Source organism: Siphateles boraxobius, unplaced genomic scaffold (assembly GCF_051911475.1).
Source record: "Siphateles boraxobius isolate OS27281-9 unplaced genomic scaffold, OSU_SipBor_1 41, whole genome shotgun sequence".
NCBI lineage: Eukaryota > Metazoa > Chordata > Actinopteri > Cypriniformes > Leuciscidae > Siphateles > Siphateles boraxobius.
This window is the reverse complement of record NW_027509042.1, coordinates 15,829,289-15,849,737: the sequence shown is the minus strand read 5'-3', so window position 1 is coordinate 15,849,737 and position 20,449 is coordinate 15,829,289. Positions and strand designations below refer to the sequence as shown.

The following is a 20,449-nucleotide window of genomic DNA, read 5'->3' as shown; positions in this document are numbered from 1 at the left end:
TGTGCCATAAATTCCTTGCAGAAAATGTAAATACACTTAATTTATTCACTTCCCAACCTCAATTAATCTGACCCCAATTTTACTCTTGTTACTCTACCGATTAGGCCGATTGTTACAACTTAAATGCCAGCTTTTATAGACTTGAAATCTAGTTCATGAGTTGTATGGACTACTTTATTTTTGGAGCAGCATGAATTACTGTTCAATTGTATTGTTCTTAAGGAGTTTAGCCAAATATTATTTAAAAGTAAATTGTACAATTTGCATATGTCTAAGACGTTGAGTTTGAGATGTTTAAAAAATCTTAAAAGCATACATAAATTTGCTGTTATAGTCTAAAATGGCCATGTATAATCTTTGAACTGAAAACAGATTGACGTAGCCTACATATTAAAATACATTTATTTATAATACATTTCATGTAACACATTTTACAATAAAGTACACTAAACAACATTTAACATTTTAAAATGCATTGATATCACATGATAATACACAAGATAGATAAGTATTTTGTTAGCATAATTTTTAATCGTACATACTAGTGCATTTTTAAAATGTATTTATTTAAAATAAAATTCTTAAATTTACAATACGTTTAGAAATGCTTACACATTCTTGAAAGTGTATTTTTTACAATATATTGAATTGCTTGCTATACTAAAATGTCCTTTTAAAATGTTATTCATAAAAGAATACTTTTAGTATACAGAAATTGACTTTTTATGACAATTAAACAGTTTATCAAATGTCACAATGTCAACATTAAATACATAAGCATTTTCAGTAAATTTTTGATGCATGATTCATCTCTGTTATTTATTATTTATCTTATTTATTTATTTAAATAAATGTGTTCTATGTCAACACTGCACTGTAAAATAACCATAATTCTACAAAAACATGTTCATCATCAGCTTGCCTGGCATCCTTTGCAGAAGGTTTTATATGTTAAGCCACTCAAAAATACAAATCGATAGTCATTTTGCAAATAAAAACAGCTGATGTAATTATTCCTTAAAGACCTCTAACCCCATATCTAAAGCTTATGATAACAATTATTCAACTGAAAACACTTCCATATATCAGTATCGGCCTCTTTATTCACCTGTCATTTTGCCCATGACTCACTTTATAAAGCACAGTGACTGTTTGTATCTGATAACATCTACATTTGGAATGTGGAATGTTCATCTGCCAGGATTTTGTTGCTTGTCCAACAAATTGTCAATCTCCATCCAGGGAAGATCCCACTGGATTTCAGTCACGTCCTGCTTGGTTTTAGGCATTTCCTGTTGGACCCTTTCCCTTCTAAATGCCCCATTTGGACAGACATGCAATTTCTCTCTGAAAAGCATGCATAAACATTGCAGATATTTGATACAGAGAGCAACGTGACACAGAAGTCTATTATTCTCTAAAAAGAGTTCATGCAAGAGTATAACAACTATTTTACAAGTTAGTGATCTTGTGTGAGTTCGTATGATTTGATTTGCATGTACGCATGAAGGTCCACCACTACTAATCCTCAGTTGGTTTTAAGCAGATTGTACGAAAATGTAAGAATTAATTCAAAATTCAAAAAACCACCAAATCGCCAAAATACTGTAGCTTACCTAAAACCTGGAAACAGCAGCCAGAGCACAGAAAGAAGCACCAGAAGAACCAAGATGATACTGAGCACTGACACCCAGACCAAAGTTCCTGCATTACAGAGTTTATAAGGATGGCAATAGCATTGAAACCAAAATTTCAATCACGGATGTTCTGGATCTCATACCTGTATATGGCTGTTCGTCATCTGAATCATCTGTGGAGTTCTCTGAAGACACAAAGTGACTGAACTGATCAAATTATGCACATTATGTATACACAGTGACTTAAAAGACATACAGACCTCACACATCTAACTAAAAGCTAGTTAACAGTATTGCAGAGTTACTGACTCACCTTTCATCACTGGACGGAGTGTGCTCAGGAGAATCACTGTACCATCTGGGAATAGATATTAGGCCTATAAATATATGCTTATATAAGTGTATTGCTTTACAATATTATGAAAGTATAATTTTATGATTTTAATGAGCATTTTAAATCACTTTCAGTATTTCATACGATCAAAACACAAGTGCACTTTTTAATTGACATTAAACTGTTTATAAAATGTCACAATGCGATATACGATTTTGATGATATATATACATATATATATATACGTACATACGTGTGTGTGTGTGTGTGTGTGTGTGTGTGTGTGTGTGTGTGTGTGTGTGTGTGTGTGTGTGTGTGTGTGTGTGTGTGTGTGTGTGTGTGTGTGTGTGTGTGTGTGTGTGTGTGTGTGATATATGTAATACATCTCCCATGCTTTTCACAATTCACACATTAATAAAAAATATCTTTATTATTGCCACTGATGTTCTTACAGACCACGGTGATGTTGATGGTGTTGCTTGTCTTGTTTTCAGCAGTATTCTCACACCAGTAAAGTCCACTGTTCTTACTGTCAATGTCAATGAAATGACATTCTTCAGGCCTGTCTATAGATTCTGTGCCATTCATCTGCAAACATCCAGACCTCGTTTTAGCACCTTGAAGCCTCCTCAGTATCCAGCCTGTTGAATTACCAGCATTTACTGAGCAGCGAAGGGTGAACTTTCCCCCCCTGAGGTGTTGTCTGTTGTCAGGCCGGACCTCTAGAGAAGCGTCTGAGTGAGAATCTTTGACTGATTCATACTGATTCACACTTTCAAATGCTCCATGTGTGAATAAGGAGGAAAGCAGCACTGAAAAGTTATATAATGCAACAACAATATGTTAACATGTTTCTCCATAATGAGTGTATTGTATTGTAGACTTTATAAATTAAACCAGGCTCATGAATTATAGGATAAACATTGACAAAACAGATCTGGTTCTTGAGGAGTTAATCAATTGAGCAGGCAGCTGTTAAAAAGAGTTCATACAAGAGTATATATTGAGAAGAAAAAGCTCACCTAAGTAACCAGCAGTTGACAGAAGTCCCATGTTTTCCTTTAGCGATGGGGCTTTTTAAAGAGAAAAAGTGTGCAAGAAAGACATAATGACAGTGCAACAACCAAGCGAACATTCAGAGGCATTTATTTACCCCACCTTTTCCGCTTGCAAGAGATGATCTGATAAATCTGTTCCCACAATTTGTAACCTGGGAATTGGGCATTTCTTCTCTGCACAAATTAGTAGCATAATGGAAAAAGAAATACAACATCTTTGCACATCTGTTTGACCAAAATACAACCTAAATAGACAAAACAACAACAACAACAACAACAAAAAAGGCAAGTTCAGCTAACACCCTGACACTTCTGGCATACATCGAAAATTCTCTAAATTAATATTTCTGTTATGCATTTTAATTTCAATATGACCACCAAGCGATTTTTTTCTTGCTTAGTAAGTATTGTTTAGAATTTAGTCATTTGACATTTTACAAAAATATTTAAATCTCTCTCTCTCTCTCTCTCTCTCTCTCTCTCTCTCTCTCTCTCTCTCTCTCTCTCTCTCTCTCTCTCTCTCTCTCTCTCTCTCTAAATAATAATAATAAAAAAAAAAAAAATATATATATATGTATATATATATATATATATATATATATATATATATATATATATATATATATATATATATATTATATTGTTATTCAGTCATCTTACGCTGTTTTTCGTAACATAAAAAAGCATGTTAGGTCATACAGTGATTTTGAGTAGTCTAACGTTAAATATGTTCTTTGAATGGCTATAGGAGAAACTACACTACTTTCAGCTCATTCTTATAATTTCATTATTTTAATTTTACATTTTTAAACATTTCGTGGTTCTATACTTTCGTATTTTAGTTTTTATTGATTTTTTTAAAATAATTTGAACTGAGAACGTTTAACCATAGTTTAACAGGACAAATAAGGGGCTTTATTTTGAAAAGCGAACAAGTGGCGCTGTCCTGCATTGTGCATTCTGGCTTCACACAATGCTTATTACCTGCATATGGCCAAATGTTACTAGACCCGACATAAACTTAAATTACAGTAACGTTTTCTGGAGAGGCGGGACGTCGTTTCCGTTCAACATAACATGCTGCTGAGGTAAATGGTCACTAGCATTTATTCTGTGAAGCGTTACAATCAACAGAATTTCCAAAGCCAACAGAAAAGGCTTTTTGAAATAATTTCAGCTGTTGTGCTCAGATAGCTAATGTTACCTCACCATCTATTTGCAATAGTCGCTATTAATAATTCGGTATTTATATCATCAGCTCGTACACATGCAAGAAATGTTATAAATGCAGTTTAGCAGTGCTTTGTTTTAAGCTGCTCATCAACCATTTGTGGTATCTTACATTAAAGGTGTGTCTCCTGCATCATATTTTAACATTGCAAAGAAGATTTGAGCAGTATTTATGTCAATAATTTATAACTGCTATGATTGCACCATACTGTGTAGATGAAGAAGACGTGATTTCAGGCGTTGTCGGATACAGACAGGTATTGTGATCAGGAGCAGTGGGCAGGACTGGACAGGACAGTGGACACCCATGGACACCTGGACACCCAATCCAAGAGCCAAACCCTTCATCCCCCGCCAGCAGCGCAGCCTCTACCTAACATGGAAATACAGACTCACCAACAAAAGAGCAATGCGACGAATCTGCCAGGTCAGCATGTCACTTTATAAGATTAGGCATGGTTGGCAAACTCCATGGAGCAGGGTCTTTTTTATTTCTTCTTTTTTTATATAAATAAAAATATTTCATTGCTGTACTTTTCACAATAAACTGAATTTATTGTCAGTGTGCTTTCATAATTCACACACCTGTTGAAATGGCCTTTAAATTAGTTTTGCGCAAATGATGACACTAAGTTAAACTACTGCATGTCTGGCCATCGAATAATCAATTAAAATATATTTACCAACTGAATGATGATAACACATAACTGTTGGTCTGCAACATCGTAATTACTGACAACATCATAAAAGATTGTAGCAACAAATCCAGAAATGTCACTTTTCCGATCACTAATTACATTGCTACAATTAAAATTTGGTTATCGGTTTATTTTGCAGTGAATATAACGGTCACTTTTTATGGTTAGCTGGGCAGCACTTGATCCTGAGATGAAGGTACAATAGGATTTAAAAAAATCAACATTGAAAACAATAAGTATTCTAGCTGAGGTCACTAATCAGAGCAAATTTGTGACACTGGCCATGTGACCTGTGCACCAAAGGTCATGTTCTTGTTTCCAGTGAAGCACCAGATGCTCAGTGGAACATTTTATATCATGCTTTACAACATGATCATCTGGATTTATTTTTGTGGTGTTCATGCAGTTTGAGAGTTGCTTTCTTTATAACAAATACTTTAATTTTGATACTGTTCATTTTGCAATTCATATTGTACTTGAATTGTAATGCTGCTAATCATTTTTTTTATTAATTTACAAAAATATTTTTACCAGTGGTCTGAGATGTTTGGACCCCACTGTATGTCATTTCAATTAGCACAGTTTTTATGTTTGTGTGTGTGTACCTGCTTAACAATATTTTAGAGAGAAAAAAATGTACCCATAAGTAAGCTAAATCTCACAAAACAACCTTTTGGAGATGTCATCATTTGTAAAAATGTATACATTTGTATAAAAAAAAAATAAAGATTTTTTTTTTTAAATTGTAAAAATGCAGAAAGTGGTTTGCTAGGGTTCAATATAGTATTTATAATTAGCTGTATATAAAAGCAAATTAAGTCTATGGAACGTTCCCATTTAGATAGCGAAGTAAACGTGTGTGTGTGTGTGTGTGTGTGTGTGTGTGTGTGTGTGTGTGTGTGTGTATTTGCATTTGCAGGCCAGTGCTGTCCTGTTTCTACTGATCACAGTGATTGTAAATATCAAACTAATTCTTGACACAAGGAGAGTTGCCAGTGAGGAGGATGCTGTTCAAGAATATGGTAACGTTGAAAACCGTCTTTGTGAACACTAAATGTTTTATGATACCTGATTGGCCAATTCACATGTTAGAAATATTAAGTAGTCTTATTACTTGAGTGGAATTATTTCAGCATACTGTGTGTGGATCAAATCTTTTTTTAATCTTTTTATTTATTTTTAACTTAGCGTTTACACTATTTCAGTTCTGAATTAGTAATTAGTTTTGAAATATTATTTTTCTTTTTGCTATCATTTAACATTTTCTCAGATGATGCCCTGCCCAACATGGAAACCCCACGCAGGCCAGCCAGTGGGAGGAAGGTTTTGGATATCGAGGTGTACTCAAGTCGCTCTAAGGTGTATGTGGCAGTGGATGGCACCACTGTAAGTGATTCTAAACCTGTTTTATGATATAACACATTTGCCAACCTGTTACCAGATTACTATATCAACAATGTTTGATGTGTTTTTGCAGGTGCTGGAAGATGAGATGAGGGAGCAGGGCAGAGGCATACATGTTATAGTTTTAAATCAGGCCACTGTAAGCACACACAGTCACACCTCATAATCTACTGTATCTTCTTGTATTATTACTATCATTTTTACGATGTCCACTCCATCATTATTTAGATTATTTATAAGATTGTGTAATTAAATGTCGCTGTATCGTCTTCCTTTAGGGTCATGTAATGGCCAAAAGAGTGTTTGATACTTATTCTCCCCATGAGGATGAAGCCATGATCCTCTTCCTCAACATGGTCACACGTGGCAGAATCCTCATCTTCACTATTAAGGTTAAAGAAATGCCTCTCCCATCCACTTTCTTGATTTTAGATTTGTGTTGTTTGTCTGTAAGTGCACTTCTTATTGGCCTCTTCAGGATGAGGGGACTTTCCACTTGAAGGATTCTGCGAAGAATCTTCTCAAAGGTTTGGGAAGTCAGGTAGCAGTTACCTTAGGCTGGAGGGATATGTGGACTCTGGTTGTGAAGAAGGGAGGTAAGGACAATGCTTTTTGTCTATTCACTCTATTATTCTAGGTATGTTTGTTTATTGTATCTCATGGCTAATTATTTTCCTTCTGTGATGTGATATAAATGTACTGTTTTAGGGGTATGCAGCAGAGCCAATATCTTTTACAATCTCAAAATTATTTTGATCTATTTCTGTATTCAAATAAAAAGTAATAAATGTGTATGATTCGGTATCTTAGCTGATATCACTCTTATCAAGCTCGGATTTCAGTTTACGCTCATTCGTGTATCATGGCTTTAAAACATTTAAATAGAAACATCAAATAATCTAGTAGAAAATGCGTATAATGTAGTAGTTGATATTACTCTTGGCAAGGTCTGATTTCTGAGAGACGCACAGACGGCAACACGGCTATTTCATTTGCGAACATTGTGCTAATTTAATTCATAGTCTTTACACTCGTTTACTACACACACTCATTGTGTAGTGATTTTAGATATAAAGTTCAGTCATGAAACTCTTCTGATCACCTGATTGGTTCACTTAAAGCCGATTGGTCGTCCAATCGTTCTGTTTTTTCTATCTACGTAACCTATTTATTCCTAACTTTGAATCGGATCAGTTCATTGCAGCCCTCCACCTTCCCCAGCACCACCTGCCTGGATCTGCTCGGGGGGTTCCCCCTGTTTTCTTGCAGCAGCCTGAATTCAGTTTATGTGCATTTTTGGAGTGACTGTCTGCAGACTATTTTCCCTATTAAATTATTCTCTGTAAAATTTGTTGTTTTGTTTTGAAGCCATTATCCGTGCCTTTCTGAATAAGACATTCAGCTTCGGGCTCATCCCTATACTGTTTTATTTTCTCAGGTCAAGTGTATGGGGAGAAGCACTCCAAGTCTCCTGCACTGTCCACATGGGGAGATCCTGTGCTGCTGAAGACTGAGGTCCAGCTGACAGCTTCTGAAGGTACTTTTGCCATTATTATGAGTGTAGATTGTTAGATTAAATGATGCAATTACGTTATGGGTTATATCAGAGCTGTTTATTTATTTCATGATTTTAGAGGCTGAGTGCCATTGGGCAGACACAGAGCTGAACCGTCGGAGGAAACTTTTCTGCAGTAAAGTGGAAGGATATGGGAGCATTTGTAGTTGCAAAGATCCAGCCCCTATAGAGTTTAATCCGGACCCAGTAAGACACACATCATGTGACTAAAATACCTTTTATACACTACCGTTCAAACCGTTTGTGGTCAGTAAATCTTTATCCCCCAGTTTCACAGACAAGGCTGTTTTAACTGAAAGCAACTTCCATTGTTTTGTTGAGGATGTCAAGATGCACAGCAGTAATGTTTTTTTCTAAGACCCGTTTAAAAAAGCTACTTAAATGTCCTAATTGAACTAAGGCCTAATCCTTGCTTAATCTAAGCCCCGTCTGTAAAACCAGGCCTATTACTTCTATTCTGCAAGGATGCATTACATTGATCAAATGTTTCATTGTTACAAATACAAACATTTCTATTATAAATGCTTTTTTTTTTTTTTTTTACTTCAGAATCCTGAAAAAATGTATCACGGTTTTCACAAAAATATTAAGCTGCATTCTGCATATAAGAATGATTTAGAAGGATCATGTGACCCTAAAGACTGGAGTAATGGCTACTGAAAATTCAGCTTTGCCATAAAAGATGTAAATTACTTTTTAAAATATAAAACAATCTTTCAGTTACATAAAGTCTTATTCGCCTAACATTTTTGAACAGTAGTATTTCTTAAGGTTGGATCAATACCAAAATCACAGTCAGTGGAACATGAATTTTATTGAATTTTTTTTTTTGTGTGGGGTGTTTTTTTTATTTATTTTTTTAAAGAGGCAATATTTCATACTTGAGATACACTTTAAGGATAATGAAATTCCAAATACAAAGAGTGGTACATTCATCAGAGTCAGATGCTGATATTTTACAGTGATAAACTTTTGGTACTATGATCTATCATATCAGAATCGTCACACAACAAAATGTATGATACCAAGACAGACTCTACAAGGTTTCTCTACAAGTTTCATTGTTTATTTTTTCAAACAAAAGTGTTTAAACTTACACTTGTAAGTGGTTGTTATACCCTTCATCCTGAGATAACTTTATGTAAGCATTTAGACCGCAGAACAAAGTCTTTGTCTTAAATATGTGTTGTTGACTAAACCTTTCCATGTCCTATCTAGCTGCCTAACAACAATGTCTACAACATCCCAGTAGCTGTTATAGCTGGAAATAGACCAAACTATCTCTATAGGTTAGTAAACTTAGATTTCTTTGTACTTTACCACACTACCAAACCACCTCATGTATGTATTAGTTACATTTGTGCACATATATACATCACGGTTTCCACAAAATTATAAGGCAGCACTACTGTTTGCAACATTGATAAGAAATATTTCTTGAGAATCCGATGAGCATATTAGATATTTCTGAAAGATCATGTGGCATGATCTCACATAAAAATATTTTGTGTCTATGCTGTTTTGGTTTTGCTTCAGTAGAGAAATCAGAAACCCTGTATATAAGAAAGCATACCTTTAAAACCAGACTGATGAAAAAGCCATGTTTGTTTCTCTAGAATGCTGCGCTCTCTTCTTTCCTCCCATGGTGTCAATCCGCAGATGATCACTGTTTTCATCGATGGATACTATGAGGTGCCATCTCCTTTTCCCCTTTGTTCTCTCTTCTTCAATGCATTATTTTTTCATACATGTATACATAATTAACAAAAACATTTTCTGCTTAGGAACCTATGGATGTGGTGGATCTCTTCGGTCTTAAAGGAGTTCAGCATACGCCTATCAGTATTAAGAACGCTAGAGTGTCACAGGTGATATGTTTTTGGCTGTTTTTTTTTTTTTTCTTTGAAAGATGAATAGTTAATATGGAAAGGTCACTTAACATAATGGCCAGTTACAGCTGATTGCTGTGGCATTTAGTGTTGAAGCATATGAATGACCATAAGATGGTACTAATGTTCTGAAGTTCCTTTTGTCTCAGCACTACAAAGCCAGCTTGACTGCAACCTTTAATCTGCATCCAGTAAGTAAATGTTCACCTGCCTTAGAATTTGTCTACAGTTACATTGTAAAATAGCTAGCAATTTGTCTAACTTTGTGGGGGGGGTTGTGTTTTAGGATGCAGATTTTGCCATTGTCCTGGAGGAGGACCTGGACATTTCTATAGATTTTTTCAGGTATGGCTGTTTAATTTAATATAATATAAAAACAATATGTTATGTAATATAATACAAAATTGTACTGAATTACGCATGTAGTACTAAAAGATATTCACTAGATGGCAGCAGACTTCTATATTATTTCACAGGCTTGTTTAAAAATGTATTATTGCAGAATCAGCTCAACGAATCTTAATAGAAAAGATTGAATAACATTTGATAGATCATCTCTAAATATATTTTCATGTTTGGTTTATTTCTTCTCCCATATTTGTCTCTAGCTTTCTCAGTCAGACCATCCATTTGTTGAGTGAGGATGACAGTCTGTACTGTATCTCAGCCTGGAATGACCAAGTGAGTGGGGGAAAAAAAGTTTATTTTCAATTTGTTCATGACTTGAAAATGGGCTGTGTACTTTGATAACATCTTGTGGGTAAATGCTGCCATATGCTCTTTCTGTTGGTGTATTTTTCTTCTGCTAAACAGTGGTCAGTGTATCCTCAGCCTAAATTTATCTAAGTCTGGAAAGGCCTTCAAGCAGTGCACTTGACCTTGCTGCTGTGCTGTTTTGTAGGGCTATGAGCACACGGCAGAGGACCCATCTTTGTTGTACAGAGTGGAAAGTATGCCTGGCCTTGGCTGGGTGCTTAAAAAAAGCCTTTACAAGGATGAACTGGAGCCCAAATGGCCAACTCCTGAGAAGGTGAGGCATCTAATTCCCACATTTAGCCTATAAATTAGGTCTAAATAGGAAAGGTTTATAGATGTACAATTTACATGCAAAACCCCTCAAAAGTGATGTCTCATTTGGCACAGTTTTCCGCTCTATTTGCTCACATGAGACTTCTAACAGTGATTATTCCTTCTTTCACCAGTGGGAAATGCTGTTTTCACTATGGAATTTAGCTTTTTTTTTTTCTCTGATTTGAATAAAATTGCTAACCTTTGAAGAGTCAGTCTGGTGTGTAACGTATAGTGTCTAGAAAAGACCAGAAAATCTATTTATTTAAATAGGACCATATAGTGCCGTCATTTGAAACTATGAGAAGAAAATTGTTAGTTTGGGGTCAGTAAGATTTATTTGTTTTTGATAGAAGAACTTATACATAAATTTATCAGTAATATTGCCAAATATTACAATTAAGATAAGTTTTCTATTTTGATATGCTTTAAAATGTAATTCATTTCTGTGATAGCAATTACTCCAGTCTTCAGTATCACATGGCCCTTTCAGAAATCATTCTAATATGCTAATTTGGTGCTCAAGAAAAACTTCTAATCATCAATGTTGGAAACAAATAGTTGCAAATGCTGCTCAATAATTTTGTGGAAACTGTTTTTTCAGGAATCATTTGTACCATTATAAATGTCTTTACTGTCACTTTTGATCAATTTAATCTGTTTGATGAATAAAAGTATTTATTTATTTCAAGAAAAAAAAAAACTGACATCAAACTTTTGAACAGTAGTGTATCATCTAAATATATTAAACCTGCCTCTGGTATCTTTTTTGTTTGTTCGTCTGTTTTTTCTTCAATTCGTATTGTTGCCATCCCTTAGCTATGGGACTGGGACATGTGGATGCGGATGCCAGAACAGAGGAAGGGGAGAGAGTGTGTCATTCCTGATGTCTCCCGCTCTTATCACTTTGGCATCATTGGCTTAAATATGAATGGTTACTTCCATGTAAGTGAGATGGTTATACTGACGATTGTTAACTTCTGTTGTTTACTTGTAAGTTTACTTGCAACAGTTCTTTTATACTCTTAACCATTATTTTATTGACTAAGAGTAATTTTCAATGGAGAACTGAATCTAGGACTCTGTGAATCCAGTGTTACGGAGTTTATTTAAAATGTAAAATATTATAAATAGACAATGTTTTATATACAATTTGAATTCAATGAAATGCATGTTTCTCTACAGGAAGTTTACTTTAAAAAGCACAAGTTCAACACTATTCCGAATGTTCAGATGAAAAATGTAGATAGGTATGTATTGTTCCTGCTATCTCTATATTAACCTCTTTGTCTATTATTTATATTCTGTTCAATATTTTTTTGATATTCTCTTCATATTTACAGCTTGAAGAAAGATGCTTATGAGATTGAAATCCAAAACCTACTCCGGTAATTTTATCTGAAGATCCTAGTCCTTCATTGCAGAGTTAATATAACACCTTAAAATTGCATCATTACCACAACTACAGTAATAATTTGTGTGTCTGCAGTGAGGCTGAGGTTCTGGACCACAGTAAAAACCCATGTGAAGACTCATTCATCCCAGACACTGAGGGAAAGACCTTTGTAATGTTCATCAAAATGGAGCAGGAGACAGATACAAACACCTGGACAGAACTGGCAAAGGTATGTTGAATTTAGTTGAGGATGCTTTGTGAATATTCTTGGTTTACATATAAATAGGAGATTTTGTTTGAGCATCTCAAGAAACAAATGGCTGCATTTCTGAGCAGGTTAGCCACTATTTACCCTGCATGTACTGTTACAGCGGGTTGCAATGAATCTGTTAAATGAGATCTGTGGCCTGTTTATATGTTGAAAAGACTGCAAGGGTAGATAAATGGCTTAGAGAATCTAAGAAATATAAGGGAATAGATATATAAAAACTGAGGTGAGAGTAGTATTAGGTTATGGCCTCATGTTGTTTATTGCCTATAGTGCCTTAACGTGTGGGACCTGGATGTACGAGGTTATCACAAAGGACTCTGGAGGCTCTTCAGAAAGAAGAACCATGTCCTGGTAGTTGCTGTTCCAATCTCCCCATACTCGTGAGTATACGTTTAACAATTGATTTATCCAATTTCCAAGCACTGGAACACAATATTATTTATATGTGATGCTGCTTTTTTGATAGAAATGTTCTATCAAAAATACAACATTACATCAATGAAACCAAAAACACAAGACAAAGTATAGGATGAACCATCCTATGCTGCTAGCTTCACTGGATTTTTGGCTCATTCTTCCTAGCAGATTTGTTTCAGGTTGTTCAGTTTAGTCAGATTCAGGTGTGTGCCCCAAAAGTGTCTCAGATTCTCAGTTGGATTTAAATTTAGAATTTGTGTTCTTAATTGTTGTTTCCATGCTATTTTTTTCTATAATCTCAGCAATTTTTGTCATAGTTATTTGTCACATTTATTGATACAGCGCTTTATACAATACAGATTATTTTCAAAGTAGCTTTACTGTGAGAACAGGAAAATTATGCATTTCGGCTGTTGTTCAGGTGAAGTCAGTTCATTGTTGTTTCAGTTCCGTTGTAAAGATAACCATTTATTGAATAAGTTAATATAAAACAGTTCAGAAAAATGTCATCGTCCAGCTCAGTTCAGTTCTCATACAACAGCGTCTGTACAGTCAGATCGATAAGGTCAATTGTTGAATATTAATTGTCCCAAACTAAGCAAGCTAGAGGCGACATTGGCAAGGAACCCAAACTCCACAGGTGACAGAATGGAGGAAAAAAACCTTGGGAGAAACCGCCCTCAGTCAGAGGGCCACTTCTCCTCTGGGACAATGAACGAACACGGTGTCATTATGATTCAGGCTGCATCACAAGTCAGAGTTCAGATCAGGATCGGGACCCTTAATTTCAACAATTCATCCAGTTCCTTTTGCTTAAAGACCTTTACTGTTATTAACAATACTTAACATAAAACATGTCAGATAAAAAAAATGTCAGTTTCAGGGGTTAGAAAAAAATCATTGTAGGATGTGTAATTCAGTAAATTGAATTACATATTATAAACAATTTTATATTATATTATGATATTAATTATATTCTTAAAACCACTCTTAAAAGGAATTAAAGCTAAACATATGGTTAGTAATAGCTGAAAACTTTTCTAGGAAACTATTTATTTATTTTTTATTTTACTTTCTTACTTTATTTTACTTCATTTAAAATGTGTGCATGCATGTTTTTAACTTTCTGTGTGTGACCTTCACTGCTTCATTTTCCCCCCAGTGTTAAGAAGCCCAATAATGTCATTCCCATTCACCTGGAGCCAGCACCTAAAGAGGAGGGACCTCCTGTGGAACAGATTTAAAACACTGCTAATCCCACCCAAAGGGCCTTTCCTAACCACTAACAGACATGGCCTATGTCAGGCCGATAATGGGCCTTGTGTTACTCTCTAAGGCTATTGGAAGACAAAGTATAGGATGAACCATCCTGTGCTGGTAGCCTCTAGGAACTACAGGCTCTTTGAAACTAGAACGATATGAGTGTGGATTTCTAAAAACGGTGTGTGACGTGACCTTCTCTTGTTGTTGGTATGTATTTTGCATTGGGAGCATTTCCTGAGGTCATGACATTTCATATGAGTTCATGCTGGAAGGTTTGACTTTAGTAATGAATTGAAAGATGTTTTAAAGTATTACCAGTGCTGGTTTGAGTTACTGAATGTGACCGCAGATTACGTCAAATCAGGATGCTGCAAAAAGGGATTAAGAGGATATGGCATACGTAACTTTTCTTTTAACACTGAGTGCTTTGGGCCGTCCTGCGCATACGTTTTAACTTATGTCTATTTATTTTGACAATATCAAGATAACTGCAGGTTTATTTTTACCTAATGAATTCACTTTTACACAAGAAAAATGCATTAAGAAACAAAAGGCTTACATTTGTTTACAAATGAACTATGTACAGACATATATTTTTAGAACAAAAGATTATCATATTTTTATTAGTTTAAGTTCTTTAGTGGCTGAAAACATACGAGCAGTATCCCTGTACAACACAAAATAACCTGTATTGGACCGCACAGTCTAAAACTGACAGTTTTTAAACTATATGATTGATTTTTTAATTTTTTATGTTGTGCTAAAATGTCTTTCCTGACAGATTTTTAAGAATCCTCTTTCACAGAGAATGATAGTTGATGCTGCTTAGGTGAGATATTTGTGTCACAGCCACTAAAAAGCCTTGTATGAGCAGAGTGGAGGTTTAACACTTGAAATCAATGCAATCTCAGTTGCATCATAGATCTATCCTGTGTTAATGTGAGTTTCTGTAAGTGAAGATGTGGTAAAAAATGATTTCTCATGCAATAATGTCCAAATCATTTCATGGAGGAGATTTCAGATTAGATTGCTGTGGGTTTCAGTGATCAGTGCTAAAATCACTACATAATTTTTTTTTTATGCCACTAAACATTTTCATAATATCTGGAACATGTGCAATACCATAATAGAAATGTTTGTCATCTTAACATATTGTGTATTAAAGGTTGTGTCTGTCAGATTCTCCAACAGTTTTGTATTTTAAGTAGTTGAAATTGATTGGTTTTCTTGTATAAAATAAAACTGTTTTCTTACTTTTTTCACCTCTGTCCATTTTTTTTATTATTTCCTTGGTTGTCTTTCTTAAATGTGTATTAAGTTTTGCTGCTGTAGGCAGCTATTTGTTTCTTAAAGTTTGCAGGATGCATAGTAAGACCTGCTACTTTAATGATTTTTTGAATCATGACATGAATTGGAATGAGATCTAATAATTATAATTGTAATGCTTTTATGATGTGGCAAGCAGTGGTTTTCAACCTTTTGTATTTGGTAAACCCTTTTTCCAGTGTGTTTTTGTCTTACCCTGAATCATTATCTACTCCTACTGTTTATATTTTAAACCTGTCGGGATGTTTTTTTGCTGGAAATCACTCTCCCCTCCCATGCGTGTCTACTGGTATCTGTAAATAGAAAAGTTGCTTGGACACTACTGACATGTGAATGGTGTGGGAGTGTCATAGGTTAGTGGCCATAGAAATAAGAGAGGTTGACATGGAACACGTTAAAGAGTCTGATGGCAAATGAGAACAAGAGCTCATAATAAAGCGAGAAACAACATTGGCTTGGCTTTTCCCATATGGCGAGAAATTAGGGATTCTAAATCTTATAAAAGCCACGTGGACGTTCAACAGGCGAGTAATGTATTTTATTTAACAGATACATTTCTATTTTTAACAGATTTTTAATTGACTTTTTAACAGAAAAAGTAGCTAACACTATTAAATGGCACCTATTATGCAAAATTAACTTTTACATGGCGTTTAAACATAAATGTGTGTTGGGAGTGTGTGTACACAATCACCCTATAATAATAAAAATCCACCAAGTGCTTGTTTTTTTTTTAAATCCCCATAAATCTTAAGCAGTTTCTCAGAACAAGCCGTTTTCAGATTCGGGGCAATGTGACGTACTTTTGCACAAGCCCCGCCCAAGACTGTTGATTGACACTGCCGTTTTAGCATAGACCCGCCCTGAGCGATTGAGGTGTTTTGTTGTTGGATGTAAGAATAAACATAGCAGTCTTCATTTACTCTCATTGTTACTCGAGGATGAATGTATCTCCTCCAACTGTTCATGATCCAGCTTAGTCTCCAGCGCTTTGTCTACTTTGACACTTCAGTTCAAAAAGCGGGCATTACAGGGTTCTCAGGATGCTTAGAACACATCAATGTGATCTGGCAACTAATTCAATTAGCTAAAAAGGAGAGGAAGGAGCTCTATGTGACATTCCTTGATTTGGCTAATGGATATGGTTCAGTGCCACATGAGCTTCTCTTTGGGCAGAATTTGATTTTTCCAGGGTACAGATGTCAATAACAAATTTGGTGAAAGCCTATTATGGAGATTTGCCAACTCCAGAATTCAGCACTACATGGCAATGCCTAGAGGTTGGAATAATGGCAGGATGTACCATTTCTCCACTGGCTTTTACCATGGCAATGGAAGTAATCATTAGGGCATCAAAATGGGTAGTAGGAGGAGAGCGCTTGGCTTCTGGGATGCGACTACCACCAATCAGAGCATACATGGATGACATGACAACCATGACTACAACAGTAGCCTGCACTAATCGGTTATTGGGTAAATTAACCGATAACATTGAATGGGCACGAATGCAATTTAAGCCCTCTAAATCAAGGAGCATCTCGATAATTAAAGGCAAAGTAGTAGATAAAACATTCTTCACTAGTGGTGAGGCAATACCAACAGTTTCTGAGAAGCCAGTGAAGAGTCTTGGGAGATGGTACGATGGGGATCTAAAGGACACAGTTTGAGTGGGAGAAGTTAGACGACAGGCAGTGGAAGGGTTGAAGAGCATAAACAGCTGTGCTCTACCAGGCAAACTGAAACTCTTGTGCTTTCAGTTTGGTCTACTGCCAAGGTTGCAGTGGCCACTGACTGTGTACGAGGTTTCTTTGACAACAGTGGATAAGCTGGAAGTGTTAATAAGTTTATATATAAGGAAATGGTTGATAGTTCCACGCTGCCTCAGCAGAGTGGGACTTTATAGTAAAGGAGTATTGCAGCTGCCAGTCTCTGCTTTAAACGAGGCGTTTAAGTGCGCCAAGGTCAGACTGGAAATGACCTTAGTAGAGCCACGCGACAAATGTGTAAGGGAGGCAGCACCTGTGTTAAAAACTCGAAGAAAGTGGTCAGCAAAGAAATCTGTGGAAGATTCTAAGGCTGCGCTTCAAATTGGTGATATCATGGGAGAGGCACAGCATGGAAGAGGGGCTTTTGGGCTAAGTTTAGCTCCTCCTAAATGGCACAAGGCAGCCCCAGCTCAAAGGAGGAAGCTGATAGTCAACGAGGTGCGAAAGCAGGAGGAGAGGATGAGGTGTATGAAGGCCATTTCCCAGGCCAAGCAGGGAGAGCGGAACAGATGGGAGAGTATGGAACAACGCAAGATGGGATGGCAAGACCTTTGGTCAATGGAAGAGAGTAGGATCAGTTTCCTTATTAGGTCAACATATGATGTTCTCCCATCACCACATAACCTAAACCTCTGGGTAGGAGAGGATCCCTCATGTCCTTTGTGTTCATCACCTGCCACATTAAGGCACATTTTGACAGGATGTAAGGTGGATCTTAGCCAAGGACGGTTTACTTGGCGTCATGACCAAGTACTGCGATGTTTGGCTTTAGCATTTGAAGACAAGCGTAACATGACCAATAAGTTGCCACCTGTTCTAGCAAAACAGAAGACAACATTCCTCCGCCCAGGCGACCATTCACCAATAAGAGGTGTTAAAACCAATTCTTCAAGAGTTGCGTTGCACAGTAAAGAACTTAGCTGAAGCAGCAGAAAGGAGCAGCAACTGGCTGTGGTTGAGACGGAAAGATTCTGGCTGGCTGTGTACAGGCCGCCATGCTACGGTTTCGAAGAATTCTTGAAAAACTCGAAGAGTCTGTTGGTTTATTTGTATAGTTTGCATTTTTATTACAGTTATTACGTTCCTGTGTATTTTGTGTGAATGAGGATTGGTGTTTGGACAGATTTTGTGTTTTGCGGTAGGTAGTATGCCATAACGAACCGTTGCCACTGAACCCGCTTTAACGACGGCAGTGGGCCTCGACAGCCTTAGTCAAACGGGTTGGCGCGTATGGTCGGGTTGCGGTGAGATTGTGGTTAGGTCACATGTGAACTACGAGGAAGGAGCAACCTCAGCAGCAGGAGGGATGTAAAGGTCAGTAAGCTGGTCTGAGTTGAGTGGGGGACGGAGGGGGGTTACTCTGGGACGCCAGAGTCACTGTCGAGCCCTCTTGAGGTGTCGTGGGCTAGTCGACGAAACACTGAGGACGGAAGGTTCCCACTTGAAGCCCCTAGAGATGTCCCCTACTCGGCTCAATCCAGACGGTTGTCATGCTGATCCTCTGGGGAGACTGCACTGTGGTTGCAGCCGTTGTGTGTGCTGACGCGCCAAATACACTGCAGCCATTAACACCAGACAGAAGGAGATTCACATCACCATATGGAAAGAAGCATAAATGGATGGAGAAGCATAGGTTACTGTAAAGCTACGTCTTAGTTGGTGCTTATCTTGGCGAAAGCCGAGTACAAATCAGCATGAAGTTTTTAACATATACTCTCGTGTAATGGAAATCAAATCCGGAGTGATAGGCCGCTTACTACTGATCATCAGTGATCACGGCAGAAATGAAAGTGAGAGCGCACACTTTATGACAGCTCATCTGAGTCATTTTATGGATATAAAGTTTACCAGTTTATTAAGCACCCCCTCAAAAGGTCTGAATATATATTTGTTTACTATTTGTAATGTAAAGAGTGTTTCTGTTTTATTCGCTGTGTGTATGTTGATGATAATGAAAGAGAGAGAGAGAGAGTCTATGGATATACTTCTTATACAGCGACTATTCAGCTCTTACAGTGATTTTATGAAGTAAACTAACACTTCATCCCTTGTGTGATGTACAATAAACTTCATTGAACTCATCAGTATATTTTGGCCATTATTTGGATGGGGTTTGCTACAACAGGCTTGTATTAATAGTGGATAAAAGCAGATGACAAATACGTTATAACCGTGATTAAACTAAACTATGCTGTCAGATTGTCATGAGCGCGAACTTGTGAGGCTCCGCTCTGTGGGCCAGCAGCAGCTGTTCATTTGCATTAAAGGGATACACACTAAAACGGCATGTTTTTCCGAGCCCCAAAAAGTGACAATTTAAACATGCTGTAAAAAATGATCTGTTGGGTATTTTGAGCTAAAACTTCACATACACACTCTGAGGACATCAGAGACTTATTTTACATCTTGTGAAAAGGGGCATAATAGGTGCCCTTTAAAGGGTCAATGTATAAGGGTTGTTTTAGTTCTGTACTGGCATTTTTTTAAAGGGGTCCTATAATGCCCTTTTCACAAGATGTAAAATAAGTAAGTCTATGATGTCCCCAGACGCTTAGTTTTTGTGTGTGTCCCTTTTAAATCCAAATGAGCTGCAGCTCCCGGCACAGAGGGCGGAGCTTCAAGAGCTTGTGTGTTAGGAGCTCCAATTACTTAACAAAGACAGACATCCACTGAAAATGTAGCCTCTTATGTTCAATCGGTAATTCGGATTGAGATGGAGAGACTCAAGAAGAAGTGACAATGTAGAATGCAACAGGACATTTCTGAATGGTTAGTTGATGAATTTGTAGCTGATGTGGAGTTAACTATCATCTAGTCATTGTTTTGCATATTCTGTCATGATAATCTTATAAATCGCATTCCTGGGGGTGGGGTTTATGGCAATTTTAGGGTTAATGCTGTCACTAACCAGTGAAGAAGCTCATTGTAGTCCCTTTCCAGCCGTTTGTTGTAGTCCTTAAAAAGCGATTTCTGTAAAAGAAAATATCTTCCTTTGCTTTGAACTTTGAGCGTCGCAACTTTGCATATGTTGTTTATGCTCAAACAGCAACATTACACACTAACTAAAGTTAAAAAATTGAAACCATAATCAACCACCCCTTTAAAAGAAGTATACA

General features: G+C 36.6%; 2 protein-coding genes across 9 annotated transcripts; one reads left to right on the top strand and one right to left on the bottom strand.

Annotated features, from left to right (window-relative positions):
* Window positions 1-379: 379 nt before the first annotated feature.
* LOC143707212 (uncharacterized) lies at window positions 380-3,105 on the bottom strand. Its single transcript, XM_077199957.1, has 6 exons — window positions 2,994-3,105; window positions 2,424-2,783; window positions 1,951-1,995; window positions 1,781-1,822; window positions 1,617-1,704; window positions 380-1,347 (listed from the first exon to the last, which is right to left on the bottom strand). Exons 1-6 carry the CDS (start codon window positions 3,022-3,024, stop codon window positions 1,191-1,193), a joined length of 723 nt encoding a protein of 240 aa, XP_077056072.1. The 5' UTR covers window positions 3,025-3,105; the 3' UTR covers window positions 380-1,190.
* An 841-nt stretch (window positions 3,106-3,946) lies between these two features.
* Window positions 3,947-15,503, top strand: pomgnt1 (protein O-linked mannose N-acetylglucosaminyltransferase 1 (beta 1,2-)). 8 transcript variants are annotated; one of them, XM_077198578.1, is made up of 23 exons: window positions 3,998-4,117; window positions 4,288-4,378; window positions 4,476-4,686; window positions 5,877-5,979; window positions 6,228-6,343; window positions 6,435-6,500; window positions 6,640-6,753; window positions 6,840-6,957; window positions 7,800-7,898; window positions 7,996-8,123; window positions 9,156-9,226; window positions 9,554-9,629; window positions 9,722-9,805; window positions 9,976-10,017; window positions 10,113-10,171; window positions 10,435-10,507; window positions 10,728-10,856; window positions 11,714-11,839; window positions 12,080-12,144; window positions 12,238-12,282; window positions 12,384-12,519; window positions 12,832-12,941; window positions 14,141-15,503. In XM_077198578.1, exons 3-23 carry the CDS (start codon window positions 4,567-4,569, stop codon window positions 14,220-14,222), a joined length of 1,962 nt encoding a protein of 653 aa, XP_077054693.1. In that variant the 5' UTR covers window positions 3,998-4,117; window positions 4,288-4,378; window positions 4,476-4,566; the 3' UTR covers window positions 14,223-15,503. The 8 variants fall into 8 exon arrangements, with proteins under 8 accessions (XP_077054692.1, XP_077054694.1, XP_077054690.1 ...); XM_077198577.1 differs by lacking the exon at window positions 4,288-4,378 and having other exon boundaries at window positions 3,947-4,117; XM_077198579.1 differs by lacking the exon at window positions 4,288-4,378 and having other exon boundaries at window positions 3,987-4,117; window positions 4,513-4,686.
* Window positions 15,504-20,449: the final 4,946 nt, after the last annotated feature.